Below are 19435 nucleotides of genomic sequence, written 5' to 3' on the forward strand. Positions count from 1 at the left end.
CTGCTTGTTGCCTTCAGGAGCTTCCTTCAGTCTTTAAGTTCAGGCCCAGCCTAGGGAATGGTGCTGCCTATACTGAGCTGAGTCAGTTAACAGATCTGTCCACGGGCCAGACTATAGAATTCTTCAACAAAGACTATTTGAGGGTGATTCTAGGTTGTGGTAGGTTGACATTTAAAATAATCCTCACAACCATATACAGTTCAATAGATATTACCATATTTAGTTATAAAATACACTTTTCCATTATTATATAAAGGTAAAGGATGCCTATTATGTAATTACTATTTTCTGTGCCCAGTTTACAATAGAAAAAGACAAATACAGACTATAATACAGAAATAGGAATCTTCAATGATTTTATTAGACTTTCCAAACTATGACAAAGTCCATAACAATGAATGAGCCATTATAATTATATGTATTATGAAAAAACAATACTTTGTTCTAACATTCTTCTATACTGCCTGAGGTGGAGGAGACCTCTGGATCATTTCAAGTATTTTCAGCAAAAGGAAAATGAATATCCAGTAGAAATTGGTCAATACATATTCAATGATTTCTATAATTGTAATCAGACTAGCTCCACAAAATAGGCCCAGCTGACCGCCAACATCGGCTGCAATAAAAATCCATAAAGAAATTACATATTTTTCATGAAACAAAAGTAAACTTTGTTATAGTATACATTATTTGAATCCAATGAGTTGATAATGGCTGACATGTGAATATACATTAATATTTTGAAATTAATATAATACAAACTAGTAATACCTGACAGCAGTATTCACACAAATCATCTCCGACAGGAGAAGGTATGAAACTGTTTTCATGGATTGAATTTAGACTTTGGAAGAACTGAATGCCAGGTAAAACTAACTACAATGTAATGTGCACTCATGAAATGCAAAGCAGAACTGGATCTTGGTACCACATGGTCTTAAAGGATCCGTGCTGTTTTTCAAGAAGACAATTTTCATGCAAATTACCCTGCTAGGGTCCTAATTATATTTTGTATTAAGCATTCATCTTGGTCCATTTAACCAAAATATATTTAAAACACTGCATTTTTAAAAATGTTTAATTTACATTGGCATATACATTGATGTTTGAGCAGTTTATAAGTGTGCAGTTCTAAGACATAGTGCGCACTCTTAATTTTTCCTTCAGCATTGCCACCCCTAAAACATTCCCTCATTCCCCAGAACTCCTCTAATGTCCTAATTGCTTCCACCCATAGAGCCCAGCAACCACCCCTTTGTTTCTCCCCATCCCTGCTCTAGTACTGCCTTCTAAGGAAGATTACGTTTGTTCATAGTCCACCTGCACTTGTCTTTAGGAAACTGATGTTTGTTAAGTGTTCTGTGTTTTTTGCCGGACTCTTAAAGAACTGGGATAATTCCTCACGAACTCTCTCATTGGCTCCATCTGACTAAGCTGATGCCTGAACCGGATGTTCTCCCCTGACTCCTGGGTAGCTTCCTCTTGTGTGTTTATGGAGCTAGGAAATCAGCAGTTGGTTAAAGACTCCAAGTTATAATAGCATACGCTGACAGCGGTCATAAAGGGAATGAATAAGATTGCTTGCTTGGGAACTTTCTTCCCCCTCCTCGGGGGATGAAGCCCTTTGTGAAAGACCAAAGATTTGAACCTCCTGAAACTCTACAGTAGTCACATAGTGATGGGGGCAGCCTGAAGGGAAGATAACTGAGGGAAACTCTAGAATACACATCAGTGGCTGCTTTGGCAAAATCCTGTGTGGCGGAGTCACTGGTAATTCCTAGGGAGGATAAACACTTGGTCCCTAGTCCCTTGTAAGAGACAGGGCAATTGATCTTTTCCTCCACTGATAGCCTAACCAACCCCTGAACAGAAAATTGAGAACTGAGGAAGAAGTCAGACTTACCGAGTAACTCAGGGACGCTCACTGCCTTCTGTTGCTGTGTTATCTTATAGTTTAAGTCACTATAGTTTATTTCAATGTTCACAAGATTCTCGCTGGGGGTGGAAACAGAATGAACATAGATTACTTTTAATCCCCATTATAGATTCAAAAACTATTCACCATTGCATTAGATTCAGCATGTATGAGCTCAGTGTTAATTCCTTTAGCATTATCTGGAAGGCACTCTTGCCATAGGGACATTTGGGGGAAAAAGAAAGAAAACAGCCCCCACATGTTTCTTTGCTTCATTCTTGAGAAACTGAAGACAGACAGTACATGTGGATCATCTAATTGTGGCCCATTACAATTATAAATTTTGGATTATAACCTTAATTCAATTTGTGACTTTCCCAAGTTGCCTAAATTATCCTGAAGTAGCATCTTTTCCTTGTTCTATTAGTGTAGTAGGGCTGAGCTCACAGGTTTTGGTGAGAAATTAAACATGGACCAAAGTAGAAACTGCCCTGCTGATAAGTGCAATTTCCCATTTATTGTTGACATATTTGAGCAAAGATTTTATTTTATTAATGCCCTCTGTAAACCTTCATGTCCAGAGTAGTTCAATATGATATTAAAACCTCTATTAATACAGTCAAGGGTCCCAACTCTTTCTACCAAAACCTGTGCTTTGAATTCCAATCATGCATTTGATTGGTTTTTGGTAATTCCACTTGTCTAATAATTTAGCATACTGCAACAAATTCCAAGGCAAACCCTTGCTATTTTTCATCTAGCACCCCCTGTGGTCTAACAGGAAACCCTGTTTGTGGAACTGTCAGCATCTATAGAGTCCCATTGCCACACACACTAACTACTCTTCCCATTGCCGCCCAAGCCATCATACTCTCTCCAAGAGGTTCTTATAAGTATCTGATTGGAGATTGTGCTTAATGCATACAATTTGCGTTACTGCATCTCAGCAAATACCATCTGTTCTTCATACAATAATTATTCTTTGACCTGCTGAAATCAGGACATTCTGGCTGCTCTCCCTGATACTCACAAGGAACTCTGGGAAACACCTGCATGGACTTTCGAGACCAATAGCTGTAGAGTTTGGTTCACTTCTGCTCAAAGTCTTTCCACAAATCTGAAGACAAGTCTTTTCTCCAACTTCTCTGGATGACTTTCCCTCTATTCTGTTACAGCATCTAGCATCATTTTATTTAACTTACAATACTTATCCATTTCCACCACAATAGAAATATGTCCAATAAGGCGTGGCTTGTAAACTTCATTAAGGAATTCCCATGCCTACCAAACCCTTCGACTCTGAACACCCAACACATGCTTTTTATATATGTTAAAATTGCAACAGTGTAAAGATGAACTTAACCAACAGGTGGCTAAATATTAACCTGTCTCTGCTGTAAAATGAAGTTGAAATCAATTACCATGTGATTTTTAGACAGCAAAAACAATTTTAAGAAAGGGCTCTATTAGCAATGCTTCCTGAAACATGGCATTCTCTAACATATCTAAGGAACATAGCTCTAAACCAATTTCCTTATTGTTTACTGTTTGGGGAGTCAATACTCTAATATACTTAGTTCAACATGCACCATTAATATTTGTTAATTTCCATTAGTCTAATGTTAGGTAACAGGAAAATGTACAATATTTAAATAGCTCATCAGATGAAGTTATAATATTTACAAGTGATAAAACAGCTTTCAAAATGAAAGAAGTTACAGTGTTGTCATGGGAATTCAGAAATTTTACTAATGTTCCTGACTTCCTGTTCTCCATTGTGCTCTTAATTTGCACTCACACTGATAATACGGTTTAACTTCCCACGCTGAAATAAGGGTTTAATAGATATTGTAATGACTGTCCCTCACTCTAAAGTCCTATTGTCATTGTTAGCTCAGTGACAACCAAACTGCCTTCCTCGACTGACCACCGTATCATTTTCTGAAACTTCAAGTGTTCATTAAAGAGAATTTCATGTTAATCATGATAAATTTGTAAGATTAACCAGATTACCTGAGATATTCTTGACTTTGATTCAATTTCTTTGCAAGAAACTTTAATGCTGTCTGGCTTGGGAAAGTAGAATAGGAAACAGTAGCTGGGTATTCTGTTTCTTCACATGACACGGGGCAGCTGGAGTTGTGTGTTCCCATTGTGCACAGCCCCCCAAGCTCAATGTGGTCTGAAGGAAACACGAGAGCAGAGAGCAGCATACTCAGACAGGACTCCACAACGGGAAGCCTGCGCCTTCTCAGGCACATCACGTCAAAAAGAAATCGTTAACTACGCCCAAAACCTCAAACATGTTTGTATTTTATTGTTAAGTAACCAACAGGACAGAATGTGAATCCTTGATCCACTGAGTCACTGGGATCAGAACTTTGTTAGGAATGAGAAATTCCAGGACGTTCCTGCATTATTTCTATAAAAGATCAACTGTTTGGATAGACTAGGATTGAGAGTGGTCTGTGCCATGCCCCTTTTTTTGAGAGGAACCTGCAGACATAATTCTGAAGGTCCATGGTTTAAATTACTCTTTAGACTTGTAAATTGCTGTGAAACACTGTTGACTTATGGTTCCTTGTTTCCTTGTTAGATTCTCAGATGGCCACTGAGGTTCTCTGTCGACCAGGTCCGCCTTTTCACCTACACCTGCACACTACTCCACATTCCTACACTCACACAATCTAGCATACCCACGTACTCACATGTGCTGTTCTCATACAGACATGTGAATGCATGTGCTTTGACATATGCATATAGAGTAACACCCTACACATACACTCATAACCCAACATGCACGTATTCTGCCACACACATGCTCGTGCACACTGTATTCACACAATTGTATGAACAGCTTTGGGACCCTGTTATCCCATAGCCATCCCCAAACAACGACTGTATGCATGATTTGCTTCCCCAGGCTCTTCCTCTTGCTTTCAGTGATTGGAAAACAAAGTTGACAATGTAGTTATTATTCTTTGTTTTCAATGTGGCATTATGGCATTTGTGTAATTGGTTTGGAAACTAAAGAATATATAAATCTACTTTATATCCAGACCATGAAATATTTGATCATCATTTAAAAGAAAACTATTTCTTCTGCTGTTGCCATCTTAAATATATTTCTACAATGGGTTAGAAAAGACTAATAGAAGAGTGCAATGGTTAGTTTGGTCTACTTGACAAAGTCTAGAAACACCTGAGAAGGGAATTCCAATTTGGGATTCTGTAGATTGGGTGGGCGTGTGGGCATTTCTATGGTACATTATTTATTGTTTATATTAATTGAGGTGGGAAGTCCCACCCATTCTGGGGGGAACCATTTAAGGAGTCTTGAACCACATGAGAAACTAAACTAAGAACAAGTGTGTGTTTCAGTTCACTCTTCTCTGCTCTTCACTGTGGTTGTAGTAAGATCAGCTCTTTCTAGTTCCTTCCGCCTTGACCTCCCCATGGTCACAGACTGTATGGAACCTGGAACCATGAGTTAAAATAAATCCTTTGTCCCTGGGTTGTTTAGGTAAGTTGCTATATTCCAAAATTCAAAGGGAATATAATATTACAATTTAAGAGGGCAATTGATGATTTAAAAACAAATATGAAGTTATATATGGAACAAATTGTACAAGCATAGAATAAAAATAATTTGGGGTCTATGCAAAGTTTAGGCAAAATTTGTTTAGGTTGTCAATGCATAAGACGTGTGTAGTTATAATTTTGTTTACACAAAAATGTTATGTGACATGTGTTAAAGAATGTTCTTAAAATATAAATGATTTTCAAAGTAACAAGATTCACATCTGAATTTTATATGAACATTTGATCAAACTGTGGAAATATTTCAGCACTCAAAATGAAGGCTATTTAGACAGACTTGGAAAGAAGCCCCTGAGCACCTGCTGGCACTCTGTCATCCTGTGCCTTTAACGTAGAGATTTCCTGTAGTCATAGGGAATTTTCTTTTACTGTGTTTATATAGTAAGTGCTAAGGATTTTTTTTAAAAATTTATATCACTTCCTTTTTCATCTCCAGGATATCCAGAGTTATTTATCTTGTAACTAAACAATTTTAATATAATCCTTGAAAGTTGTGGCATATTCCCTATACACTGTATGAATATTTGTCACTGTGGTTAGTTTAATAAAGGAGCTGACTGGCTAATAGCTGAACAGAATAAGGTTAGGCAGGAGAGCCAAACAGATAACGTTGGGCAGGAAAAGGAAGGAGTCTGGCATAGTGAGCAGATGCAGAGAGAAGATGAACACCAGGCAAAGCATAGATAAGAAACATGGGCTAAATATAAGAGTTAGCTAGTAATAAGCCTGAACTATTGACTGAGCATTTGTAATTAAGTCTCGATGTTGCTTATTTGGGTACTGAATGGTGGGAAAAGTGTCTGCCAACAGAAAGTAAAACCACTTACCAATGATAGGAGACACACAGTTGTAGTGTTTTAGTAGATTGCATTCGACACCATTTCCTTAAAAACAGTAATTGTAACATATAAAGGCTTTTCTTGAAATAAAATTCTCCCATTAGAAAAGACCATAAAGCTTTGAAATGTGCACCTATCTGGATAGATTTAGGGGATCAATTCTGAACATTGTTATTTGAGGTCACTGGATGCATTTGATTGAATTCAGAACCTCAATCATTCTAAGTTCCTCCAGCTCCAAGACAGCCACCTCCAGTACTGAGCTACATATGGGCCGCAGGTTTTTGATAAAATCAGCAACCCAAATTAGAAGCACATTTTTCTGTATCATCTTTATCCATCCTTCATATGGACATTTATTCTTCAGAATATAAACATGCAACCATGTCAGAATCTAGAGAAAGGAACTGTTAAGACCACTATTTTTGGATCCTTTTCATTTGTCCCCTCAAGTTTTTTTTAAGTGTTTGTAAATTTTAATTTTACATTTGCTTCCACAATTTTCTCATTTTATCATGTTCATAAGCTTATGATGTAAAAATTATCATTTTCCAGATGAACTAAGCCCCAGAAGGTGACTTGTACTAGACCATGATTGTTAGAGAAGCCTTGGGGTACTCTATCTTGTATCCTGCTACCTCTGAATATTAGCTTATTGTTTATTATTTATATGTCTTTACACACATTGATAACCACCTTTAGGGTAGCAGTTATCTATGAGTTGCAATTTTGTCAAATCTCTGTCTCTAAAAATATATACATTACAATTCATAATAGTTGCAAAATTACAGTTATGAAGTAATAATGAAAATAATGTCATGATTGGGTCACCACAACGTGAACTACCTTATAGGGTCAACAGCACTCGGAAGGTAGAGAACTGCTCTAGGGGGTTGGGTTAGGCCATGTAGGTGCCAGTATTTGTTATGTATCTGCTGTAAATCTTGAGACAAAGAAAAATCAATTTATGGTCTAAGTTTACTCCCTAAGCTCATTTGTAAAAACCATGGCCTTTTTAGGTAACCAGATATTTCTTTGTTGGTATAACACAAGTGGTCTCTGAGGTTAGCCACAATGTTTACTCAATCTTCAAAATCTTGAGACTGGACAGTTTTTCACAGTGCCTGTGAGGCTGTAGAAGGCTGTACTCCAAATTTAGGAAGTTTAAAAGACAAGGATGAGGAGGGTAAGGAAGGAAAGAGGGAGAGAAAGGGAACCCTGAAGAGGGAGGGAAGGAGAGGTATGGAGGGATGGAGGGAGAGGAAAAGAGAAAGAACAAGTAGGAATAGTGTGCTAAGGGCACACTTTTCATCTTTTTGTTGAAATAACATTTCTGTGAGCCTTTAAGATAGAGATGAAGTAGGTAGATAGAAATACGGGCGGGGGGGAGCACATATCCACCCAGAGACAGAGACAGACACTATGAGCACTCTAGAGAGGCTACAGATTTATTCTCCCCATGGCTCCTTCTCTCATAATTCATCTCTTTATGGACATGCTAAGGAAAGGCAATAGGATAAATATAAATCAAATTGTTCCTCAATTTTATAGATTTTTATCTATGTTTTCTATTACTTTTTTATCCTCAGGACCCTGCTCAGCAGGACACAATTTTTCCCATGTTATAGGAAGTGCAGAGAGATGTGGCATCAGGTAGATGAGAAAGTATTAAAATAAGACCCAAGGTTTAACCTTTGCTCAGTGATTGAGGGATCCCTGGTCCTGGAAATACCCGAGACTGTGCACAAAGAAGTCTTGGAAGTTTTTTATTTTTCCCACAGCCATAAGGCGAAGAGTTCCCTAACAGTGAGATCTTTAGGGCCTGCTATAAGTATACATAACCTAGTTTTAAATTTCAAATTACAAAACCCTTGACATTATTAATTTTAATCTATTTGAGAACATCTGACTTTAACCTTCTAAGAATTGAGGACCTAGGCCGACAGCATCATTTTCCTCCCCAGAAACCCGTTCTACACTTCCATGTTTCCAAATGGGCTGAGATAAAGGTGGTGAGTGGGCCATTTTCCAGTCTAGCCTTCCATGAGCACGGAAAACAATTCAAGGATGCACTAAATCGTAAGCTTAGAGTTCAGCCGTGTGGGAAAAGCTGCCAGTCTATCTACCTGGAAGCAGGAAGGGCAAGCATCCGCACAGCCTCTGTATGTGCTGGGCTTTGCACTCCTTCAGACAGCTGTAGGTGTTGTAGGTGTTGAAGCTCTTCAGCTTGATGTCAGGTTTGCACTCTCCCCACGGGTATTCCTGGTGGACTGTCTGAAGACGACAGGACAAATGCCAGGTTAGGAGATGGAATTCAGTTGGTCCATGTTTTCCATTAAAGGATGCTCTACACTTTGGCTTATCTCAGCGTTTAAGATTTTAGATACACTATGTTTACAACCCATTTGTCCATGCTATTATCTTGAAAGCCCCTGAGGGCCAAGTCTAACCTCAGCCTTTAAACCTTCACCCTAAATGTCAATGAAAACATCACATAGTCCAACAATTGTAAAAATTCAAATAAGGAAAAAATATTTATGCAAATGTTATGCTGCCATATTATTCAGGTTGCTCACAAACCATCAACCAATATGACAAAAATTCCTTATTGAGCAACTGTTGCTATTTAACATGTAACAAACAAGTACTTTGCTTTATGTTACCTCATTTTTAAACATCTTGTCTCTAGAAACGAAAAGTTGTCCATTAGCCAAGGACAGGGAGTGGATGCAAATTTAAAATGTTAGTTAAGGAAGCTCATGAGTAAAGCTTGGCGTGTGGAACCCGCCACATGACGTGTCTCCATGGCTGATGCTTTCACTGTCACGTGGAACCCGCCACATGACGTCTCCATGGCTGATGCTCTTTCACTTGTTTTTTTTTATTCTTTGCAGATGGCTTCACAGAGGAAACATTTAGTTCTGAAGCGACTTTGTGGTCCTGTTCTGATTGCTATCTGAAGTTACCTTGCATTTAATAGACTTTCCCACGCTCACTCAGGTTGTAGGTAGGAATCTACTGCCTTTTACTACAGAAGAGCCTCCAGAGAAAAGAATCTGAAATGCAGTGTTGGCTCTTCCAGCCTTTAGTTTAAAAGCACAGGAGAAAGGGGTCTCTCATGAAAAAGTTGTTTGCGTGTCTAATGCAGCCATTCCCAGCTAATCCCTTCTCCCTACATCTCCCACATTTTACCTTCACTTGGCGGATGGTCACCCGTGAGTGCATGCCCACAGGAGAAGACAGACCTAAGCCATCAAACTGTGGCTCCTTCTTTGGCGAGTGAATGACAAAGATGATCCCGGCATCAGCAAAACCAGGCAAGGGGTTATCAGTAAATTCCTCCTGAAGGGAACACACGTGTGCACACACACACACTAGTTATACAGGAGTTCAAGGTCTGGGTTCATTAGCTCATGGTGTATTTGAATTCCTAAGGTCAGCTCTATCATATTAGGCTTCATACTACTGATGTATGAGAGGTGTGGAAATTTGGTAGCTAAAACTCTTTCCAGGTGGTGTCAGAGTTGCTGAGTGTGTGCTCAAGTACACCCAACCCGTGTCAGTTGCTCCTGAGTAAATCCAGAAAAGCAGTCATGTCAGCCGACGACCTCACTTCCTGACCCTCTCATTTCCTAGGTTCCTTTCCTTGCCTCTTATTGCAGGTGTCTTATTAAACCTTGTGTTTAAAGATCAAATGTCTTCAGTAATTGTGAAAATCGATGCCATTACTTTTTTTTAAATATATACATCTATATCAGGTAAAGATTAACAAGTAAATTGCTAGTGATGCTACAGTTTCAAACATAAGGAAAAGGCTGGATGTGTGCATATAAAGATTCTGCAGTGAATTACTCCACTATTGTGTAATTATCTTTGATGAGTAAGTTTTAGATTTTTGTCACTGAGGTCGGTTGTCTTGGACTTGCTAAAACCTTAAGCATTGCCCATGTTCATTTACAGAAATATCTAGGTGTCATTTGTTTATGGAACATTACATTTGTAGGTTTTAATTGTACTATACAAATATTTTGAATTTCACTAATAAAAATTCACAATTAATGTGTAAAATAACCCTAGGGCTATTATCTAAATAGTTTAAATATTGGCGAAATATTTTCTGAACACAGCATTGTGTTTGGGCATAAATGATTTCGAGTGAGTCACAGGAGGAAATTATGAAGATATTAACAGAAGTTGTTTAAAAGCAGCTGGGACCTCATTCATGCTTATTGAGGATGCAGCAATTTGTTGTGATTCAAGATGAAGAGGTCATCTTTCTCTGCCATTCATTGTCTCCTTGAATACTCTACCAGCATGGCAGAATACTGATCTACAGACCCATGGTAGCAGAGGGCAGGTATGGGGGCTATTCTCCCAGCACGTTTGGAGTAACAGCAATGCGATTCCTAGATGCTGGGACACCTGTCTCCTAGGTTCAAACCCAACTTCATAGGCCAGTTATAAGCAGCATCCACAAACAAAACAAACCAATGAACAATGAGGCTTAGGAAAAGGTATTTGTGGGTTTTTCTCCTTTTCAGGGAACAATTCTATGATGAATTAATGTTTATATAGAGGTTCTTCTCAAAACATTTTCCCATGTCAAGATGAAAATCCTACTACAATTGATTTTAGTGAGAATATCATTAGCTGTATAACAAGGCACAGTAGAACTCTCCATTTCTTTACTCCACTGCATAAATGATCCCTTGAATCCTAATAGGAAGTACCAGAACAGCAAGCACTATCTGTTTTACTCCTGAAGCATCTGCTTTCTGCAGCTCTAAAACAGGAATCCACAGCTCAGGAGCAATTAGAGCAAACTGTCAAAGGGTGAAATGACCTCAACCAGTGGAATTTGACAGAAAAACATTGTTACTAAAATGGAGTACTGTGCACTTGTCCCTTTTCAGCCCAGACTGAAATGAAGCAAAGCGGATACCTGATGGACATTGAAGAGCAGCTTTAAGCCTCTTCCAGACAAGCTCACTTTATTCTTGCTTTGGAAATTCTCACCGTGGTTAAAAGTAAAGCAATTTCCATATTCAGTAAAAACGTGTTTGAAATCCTCCAACACAAAAACAAACAGAACAAGTCAGTGGAAAACTTTTCAATACCCTCGAGTTCCAATCACTCTACCATTTTCTATATTCGCAAATGCTTATTTGAGGATGCTTATATAAAAAATTGGTAGTCTGGCAATTTATGCATGTATTTAACAGGTTACACTTGTATAAAGAACAGTTAAGTAAATTCACGTTTTTAAATGAGACATTTTTACATCTAAGCATTTTTTTAAAACTTAAAAGTAGTTTTTTGATGACTCACAGAAACACATGTTTGGACTTTGGTGAAGGGCCTCAACGCCCCTCCTCTGACAAGTCACTGCTCTTTCCTGTGTTCTCCGTGGGGCAGTCACATTCCCTCCCCATTGACCTCCTGTGATAACTGCCCCATCCTCCTTAGAGATGTGCATCCTACATAAGCTGGGATGCTCTCCACACCAAGTGGCCTAGGAGTAGATGAGCCTCTCATTGGATCCTCACCTGGGTTCTTGAGTGCTAAGGTGTCACTGTGAGAAAATCCGTGACAAGTTTTGGCTCTGTGGGGAGATGGCATACCAAGAGCGGGCAGGGAAAGTTTTGGGATGGGGAAGCAGAATCAAAGAAAGGAGGTTCATGGCAAAGCATTTTCTAAAGGCAACCCTGCTTTTATGTTACCCAGTTAACAAAAACAATTCATATATTTTACTTCAGATTGCTAGATTTGGGTTTCTGTAATGTATGTTATCACTAGGGAAAAATTTCTCAGGACTGAATTTAAAGATTAGTAAAAACAAAGCAAGGAAGACGAGCCCCTTTAGGTGAGCATTCAGGCCATCCCTGCTGCTCACCCCCCCCCCCCCCCCCGTCCACTCAGTAGTATTTATCATGTGCCTCTCAGAATGCTGATTGTCTTGTGGGACTATGAATTTGATTGTTCACTTTGAGTCCCTCTCATAGAATAAGGAATATCAGATTCCAGATTCCAGACACACTCTTAGAGGAGTTGTATCAGTAATTGAAACAATTTTAGATGTGTTCCACGTGGATAGAAAGCTCACTCTGTATATTCTGCATGTTACATATAATTCTTAGTGGAAGACTGGAAGACTCATTTCTGTGTACTCCCCCCTGCCCCCAAGATGCCACCATCTTAAAAACACTGTGGTAGCTGCTTAAGGGGGAGAGAAATGCTTTCTTTAAATATGGTGTTGAAAGATAAGGAAAAATTACAGTAACCTATTTTGTTCTTTTACTTTGAAAAAAAGGTGCTTCAAAAAAGGTCTTTAAAACCTTTTGTCATCATTTTCTCTAGCCACCCGGTGTGTGTGTGTGCATACGATGTACTCTCATCTGTGATGTCTAAGCACAACTTTGATTACCCCAATCTCACTTCCCACATTCTTTCCTGGACTTGTATTCAGCTCCCACATGCTTCCTGCCTCTACTGCCTGCAAGCACAGCACCAGGTGTAAGGTTGCTGGATCTAAACTCGGATCACCATGCCTGTACATCAAACAATGCTTTTACCCCTTCAGCTGTCTCTCCAACCCCATATATACCTTCTTGAAAGAAGAAATTTGTCTCACATGAATCCCACATCTCTTGCTATTATAAAGCAGAAATTAGGAAAGCTAAGGAAATATACTTGAACAGGTTGATTTCTCAAGACTATTTTATTTGAGCTTAGAATAAAACCATAGCAGACTATCTCGATTAGATTTGGATAAAGAGTCAACCATTACCTTTGGACCACATGGTTTTCCAAAAAATTTACAGTCCAACAAAGTGTCCTTATTGAGATAAAAACCATTGTTCTTGACAAATTCTGTAATGCTGAAATTTTGGTGACTTGTAACAAAATCTAAGGTCTCTGGAGAGTGAGTGATGTTTGCATTAACTTCCTGAAGGCGGAGGACTTTGGAAACTACATCCCATAAGAAGAAAATGATGCCAAATTTTGATACAGCCTCTGCTTGAAATCTATTTGTAGGAATGAAGGCATCGGTTAGAATGTAAAAAATTTCTCAAAGATAGAAACAAGGCAAAATTACATTCGTAAATGGTTATATTTGTTAATTTCCACTGTACATCTTTAGATTTTTATATACATGTCTTTCATCCCTTTAAAATGCAGTTAATGATTTCATATTTCAATCCTATAAACCTGGAAGTGATCAGCTTTCATCTCTTCTCTTTATCCTGCAGCACAGAAAGCAATGGGTGGTCCATTCTTGGTAGAGTCCATGTCATGCAGGACATGGTTTCCATGGCATTCTAGAATCTTTTGTTCTAGACTTGGTCATTTGTGAAACTTAAATTTGTGTTAACTGATCTATAAAAGTAGAATTTAGATATTTAGAGGGATAATGTGTGAATATGTTGTGTAGTTTAGGCAATTTGAGCATGCCTGGGTTACCTTGTTGAGCATAATACTCTCCAACTCTATTCCCAATAGAAACAAGAAGTTTTCAAATTTTAATGCTGAATCTAAGGCTGTTTTGTGTGCACAGCTTTGCTAGCCATTCATCAACTGGTGAGAGGCGCAGCTTTCACCCTGAATTAGTCACACTGCAGATGTGATAACCCTATAGAGGCCATGAGGCAATGCCTGTCATGGATTCTTCAAGATGACTATACAGCGAGATTAAAAAGAACCAGCTTTTCTGTGGGTGGCATACATACAGGGAATAAATTATGAAATTTTTCAGCTTAAAATATTCTCAAACTGTATTTGTTACACTAATGAAAGTTGAGAACTTAGTAGTAATTTCAGAACATTTAATAAAAGCCTGGCACTATTAGAAATAAAAAAAGTTTTTATAAGATATAATATTCAGCATAAAACTAAAAATGTCTTGCACTGAGTTTATTTAACCTTTAATACACACTTAAATTATTCTTTAAGTTGTTGCTGGCTGGGAATATAGGTCCTGGAAATCCGTGGGGAATTCAGCAATGATGATATTTAGCAGGAATCTGATAGAGCTAATTTACTAGATTAGTTCCAAATAAAAAGGCGATGAATAAGAGCTCATTTTCCAGAATCTATTCTACAACTTTTTTGTGACTCTGAGTCAAATGTACCTTTCTGAGATTAATTCTTGTCTGTACTTTGCTTTCTGTCAAGAAACTTTAAAATTGAAGTTAATGGATATTTGTAACAAACTAAGTGAAGCAGATTGACGACTCCAGTGGGCATCTATAAAACATATGAAGACTATGTTGAGCGTGACATTGCGTGTACTGAAAACTAAAGCACTGAGGCCGATATTGATGAAGTCATTGACAACTTTGCATTACCCTTTAAATGGAAATGCAATCATCCTAGGAAAGAGTACAACTGATAAGAATGCATGTCCTTCAAAAACAAAGGATGATTTCTTAAAATTTCATCTTCAGCATCTTTAAGACCCACAATTTCTACTTCAAAACATGCTGTTAGTGGGAAGAAGTGTGCCAGTAAGGCCAGGGTAGGGTGAACCTGTGGTTTCAGCTCTAACCTACACACACACGGGGACCATGGGAAATTAAAATTTTTCGATCCCTTCTTAGATGTCATGAATTCTGTAGCAATATTTTTAGCTATCAATATCTACCGATAATATAGTTCGACACATGAGTATTGAAGCATGGCCTCTGAGGTCTTTCTTCCAGATACATGGGAATCAAAGAGCTGGACATCCCCAGTGTCTAAGTTACACTCATTAAACCCCTGCCACGTGAACCTGAGTGGAGAGAACATGCTGTCAGCCTCAGCCTGAGTCTCCCAGGACACACTGGAAGTTCTGGCTGGGAGATGAGGCTCTGTCCCAGGGACCTGGGTTGAGATATGCTGTCGGTCTGAATCTCCAGGACACATTCTGACTGGGAGGTGAGGCATGGGAGCTTTGGGTTTCTTGCCCAAATCCACCAAGGAGGCAACTTTTGTCATGCTGAGACAGGGGAGGATGAGAAGGGAGAAGACCTGACTAGACTGTGCAGACTTCACTGTACAGAACATGCAGACAGTGAGCAAATACCCCTTCCTGATAAGATCACACATCTTAGGCTACATTTCATTCAGCGTAATTTCTTTTTATTTTTCGAGACAGGGTTTCTCCGTAGTTTTTGGTTCCTGTCCTGGAACTACCTCTTGTAGACCAGGCTGGCCTCGAACTCAGATCCGCCTGCCTCTGCCTCCTGAGTGCTGGGATTAAAGATGTGCGCCACCACCGCCAGGCTTTCAGCGTAATTTCTGAAAGTGTTTCTGCCCACTAGTTACAGATTGTCTGGGAACAGTGACCGCAGATGTCCTCACATGGTCCTTTCCAGTGTCTCTGCTTCTTTCATCAAGGGTCCCTGCAAACCAGCCTTGCCTTTGTCAGAATGCATGTGGTTTAAATATTGTGAGGCAATGCACACTGAGGTTTTCTAACACATGAATGAATAAACTGAAGCTTTGAAGTATTGCTGGTCACACACAAACCCCTTATATATAACATGCACAGTGTCTCTAATACTTCTAGACATCCATCATATTACCATGCAAACATATTTCCATGTATTATGCTTAGAAACCTTGTTCATCTTGGAGGTGCCAGATGTCTCTAAAACACTCCATAGAACACGAGGGTATGTGTCTATTGTGTTCGGTAATTACTCAATTTCATAAGGTTTCCCCTCTCTCGTTAGCATACTTAAGTTCAGGGAATCATATGACATCTACTAAACCATAGAACTTGGTACTTGCACAAGGAAAGATGGGGAAAGGGAAAATATGATGGAATGAAGACATTAGCACGGTTCTTTTATATTTGTACCTTAAATTCAATTTAAAAATTTCAATGCTTTTCCTTAGGCTAAATGCTGCATCAGAACATATGTAAATTATCAAATTTATGCCAAAATTAAATAAAAATCACACTTAAAGCAACGAGTCTCACCTATTCAAGTTACAGAATGTCACAGCCGGGAACTCGATTTTTTCCACATACTGCACCTCTACAGATGTGGTGGTGGGCCACGTGAAGAAGTTGACCAAGCGACTGTAGATTTGCCACACCACGAGTGAGACAGAGCCCAGCACCACGGACAGCCAGATCACCTTGCGCACCCTGCTCCGGTTCTGGGCAATGTTGTGGATCCCGTGAAAGGAAGTGGAGAGGGCAAACTCGTGATCAAACTTCTCCCGGTCATCTGGAGATGGCAGTGGCCTCTTGGAGAGGTAGTGCTTTATCTTTCCTAAGAGTCCTAATGCTCTCAATATAACCAGACAAAAACGAGTCCACGAGTTAGGAAAACTATGCTATTCATAAACACTCCAATTTACAAATGATGAAACATGTTACCTCTAACAAGTCATTCATAAAGGCCCCAGAATCATTGGCATTGGATGGCTTGGGGGCAGTAAAAGTGCCGACTAGGTGAACCTGCTGGTAATCTGCTAATGCCATCTGGAGACAGCTCTGGTGAGGGAAGAGGCACTGGTTGCAGGAGCATTAGGGTGTGTTGTGAGAGCTCACAACTTTTAAAAATAGCCCTTGTTGTAATTACTTTCTGCCTGGAGAATCACAGAGCTCCTTGGGAGGGGTTAGGCTTATTCTCTGGGTAGTCATAAGTTACAAATGATCAGTTTCTCAGCTAGTCTTTGTCACTGTGTGGTGACTTTTGGCGTTGTGACTTCCATGCATTGAATGCTTTGTACCAAGCTGCTTTATCCCTCGATTGGCAAGTCAGAATGTTTACAGTTCAGTGGTGTGACCAGCTTCCACAATCTTTAGAATGTAGCCACCCAGAATTTCCCTTGGGTGAATACCATTTTGACCTGGCGATAGAAGATGCAAAGCCTCTGACAACTTAAGAGGATGAAGTCGTCCGTCTGCAATTGGAGAAGTCAACTTCTGGTCTAGGTCTCTTGTAACCTAGGCAATTGTTAGCCAAGTTTCTCATTCTCCTGCTTCTTCTATTGACAGCAACAGTACCTGCCTGGCGACTTTTCATGTTAGTGTGATGCGTCTCACAGTGTATTACATAAAGATGTAAACATTACTTTTTTCTAGTAGTGAAGCAGAAAATGGTTAAATATTCAGAGTTTTAAGAAATGATTTCAAGTTCTCATCTAAGAAACGAGTCCTTGGACAAGAGATGCTAGCTGGCTGTCTTAGTGGGTAAGGGTGCTTGCTAAGCAATCCTGACGACCCGAGTCATGTCTTTGGAACCCACGTGAAGGTGGGAGGAGAAAAGTACATGGATTTTTCCTCTAATCTCTATGTGCAGTAGCACCCAGGAGCCATCCTGGGTCTTACACACACTACTTATAAAAATAGCAACACAAATCTCAAAGAAAAAGATTGTCTTAAAAGCTTACTAAATTCTCAGTTAAAATTTTAAATCTTTGCACCAATATTTTTGCCAACTATCAAGTATTAAGTAAAAGCCTTTTAGAGGAAAAATTAACACTAAGTTTTTAACGCCTTGCTAGTCTCTAATGAGTTACAATTGTTTTCAGCTTGGAAGAATTAATGATATAAATGCTATTTACACATTTTCTAAAGTCCCACATTTCATGCACAGTGCAGGGACACTTAGAAATAATGTTGCAATGTCGAAGCTACTACAAGTTTTGTAGTCATCTTTGCATCAAAGCCAGTTACTGGAATTGTAACAACCTGTGACAGTATCGTGTGATGTTTCTTTTAGCATCAGGTCACCCAACACATCAAAACATCTGGAAGGGCAAAATCAGAAGTCCGGGGGAAAAAACCTTGTTATCAAAATAATTGTGAACATTTTTTTTAAATCATTGCTTGGAGGCATTTATGAAGACTTTAGAATTGAAATACCAACTCAAGCGCTGGGCAGCTTCCACCTTTCCTACTGAAGTGATCTTGGCTGTTGCTGAGAAGAGTTAACCTAGTGGAAGGCTCCTGGCCAGGCAAAGTGCAGCCGGCTGCAAACACTACCCTGAAGACGACACTTCAGGCTTACGTTCAGACACCAGACCACTTCATAAAAACATGCTCGCTGAGGGTTGTATGAACCTTACTGAAGCATTTTCTGCTATTAGAAATGCCCTAGTTTGTCAATGATGAAAAATAGAACTGCAGGAACACACATCTGTCTAGGAGCCCACAGCCTGCAGTGTGGCACCACCAATCCCCACGGCTGAGGCTTTGGACTTTCCTCACAGACCTCTGGTTCCACCCAGTGCATCTATGCAAATTTTGGGTTCCTGACCCAGAAGGCTGACCATCACTGAAACAGTTTAGGAACACCAAACAAGCAAATACTAACAAAAACCGACTCTAGCATATAAAAATATTTCCCCGTTTTTGAATCCTTGTAAGCTACTCTTATTTCCCAAACAGTATTTTTACTGAAACTCGTATCTGTTACTGTGAATACCAACTGGGGTCCCGTTTTCCAACATAAACCCCTCTCTGCTTATCACTGGTCTTGAGGGACAGAAGATGTCGATGCCGGAGGATTTCCTACCTTTCTCAGCATGTGTCTTGGATCTCTCAGTGTGTTCCATTTTTTTGCTCTCAGTGATCCCTAGCCCTCTGGGTGTATCCAATTTCTATCAACAATATTCATTTGGGGCCCTTTATATAAAACACTGCAGTTGAGGTTGTAAAATGTGGGAGCGATTTAAATATTTGTGTTGCTATGTTCAGCCTCATAAAGCACTTAATCTGAGAATCAAAAGCGGTTGACAGAACCGGCCACGGGCATTTACAGACTGGCAGGAGCCACTGGAGACTGGAAACAAAGTGTCACTGAGAACCCATTTCCTAAAGGAAAACTGTGGCCGCACAGGCGGGCGCTCAGGTGGTGGGCCCCTCATTTTACTTCTAGTTTCAGCTCTATACAAACCAAGTTGAGGGGATTGTGTGTGTGTATGTGTTTAGATGTATCTTTGTTTTGAAGTTCCTTTTATAAGAGACAAAACTGCTTTTAATAGAGTGAACAATGCATAAAATCTTTAAGATATTAACTAAAATCAGCTTTTTCATTAGCACTTTTGAGAATTTATTTTGCTTTTGTTAGTAAACTTC

General features: G+C 39.3%; 1 protein-coding gene across 1 annotated transcript; it reads right to left on the minus strand.

Annotated features, from left to right (window-relative positions):
• Positions 1-455: 455 nt before the first annotated feature.
• On the minus strand, positions 456-18912 carry Asic5 (acid sensing ion channel subunit family member 5). The gene is made up of 10 exons (XM_057757363.1): positions 18873-18912; positions 16322-16628; positions 13142-13379; positions 11297-11422; positions 9547-9696; positions 8481-8628; positions 6343-6399; positions 3929-4097; positions 1904-1995; positions 456-616 (listed from the first exon to the last, which is right to left on the minus strand). Exons 1-10 carry the CDS (start codon positions 18910-18912, stop codon positions 456-458), a joined length of 1488 nt encoding a protein of 495 aa, XP_057613346.1.
• Positions 18913-19435: the final 523 nt, after the last annotated feature.

This window comes from Chionomys nivalis, chromosome 24 (genome assembly GCF_950005125.1).
Source record: "Chionomys nivalis chromosome 24, mChiNiv1.1, whole genome shotgun sequence".
Taxonomy (NCBI): Eukaryota; Metazoa; Chordata; class Mammalia; order Rodentia; family Cricetidae; genus Chionomys; species Chionomys nivalis.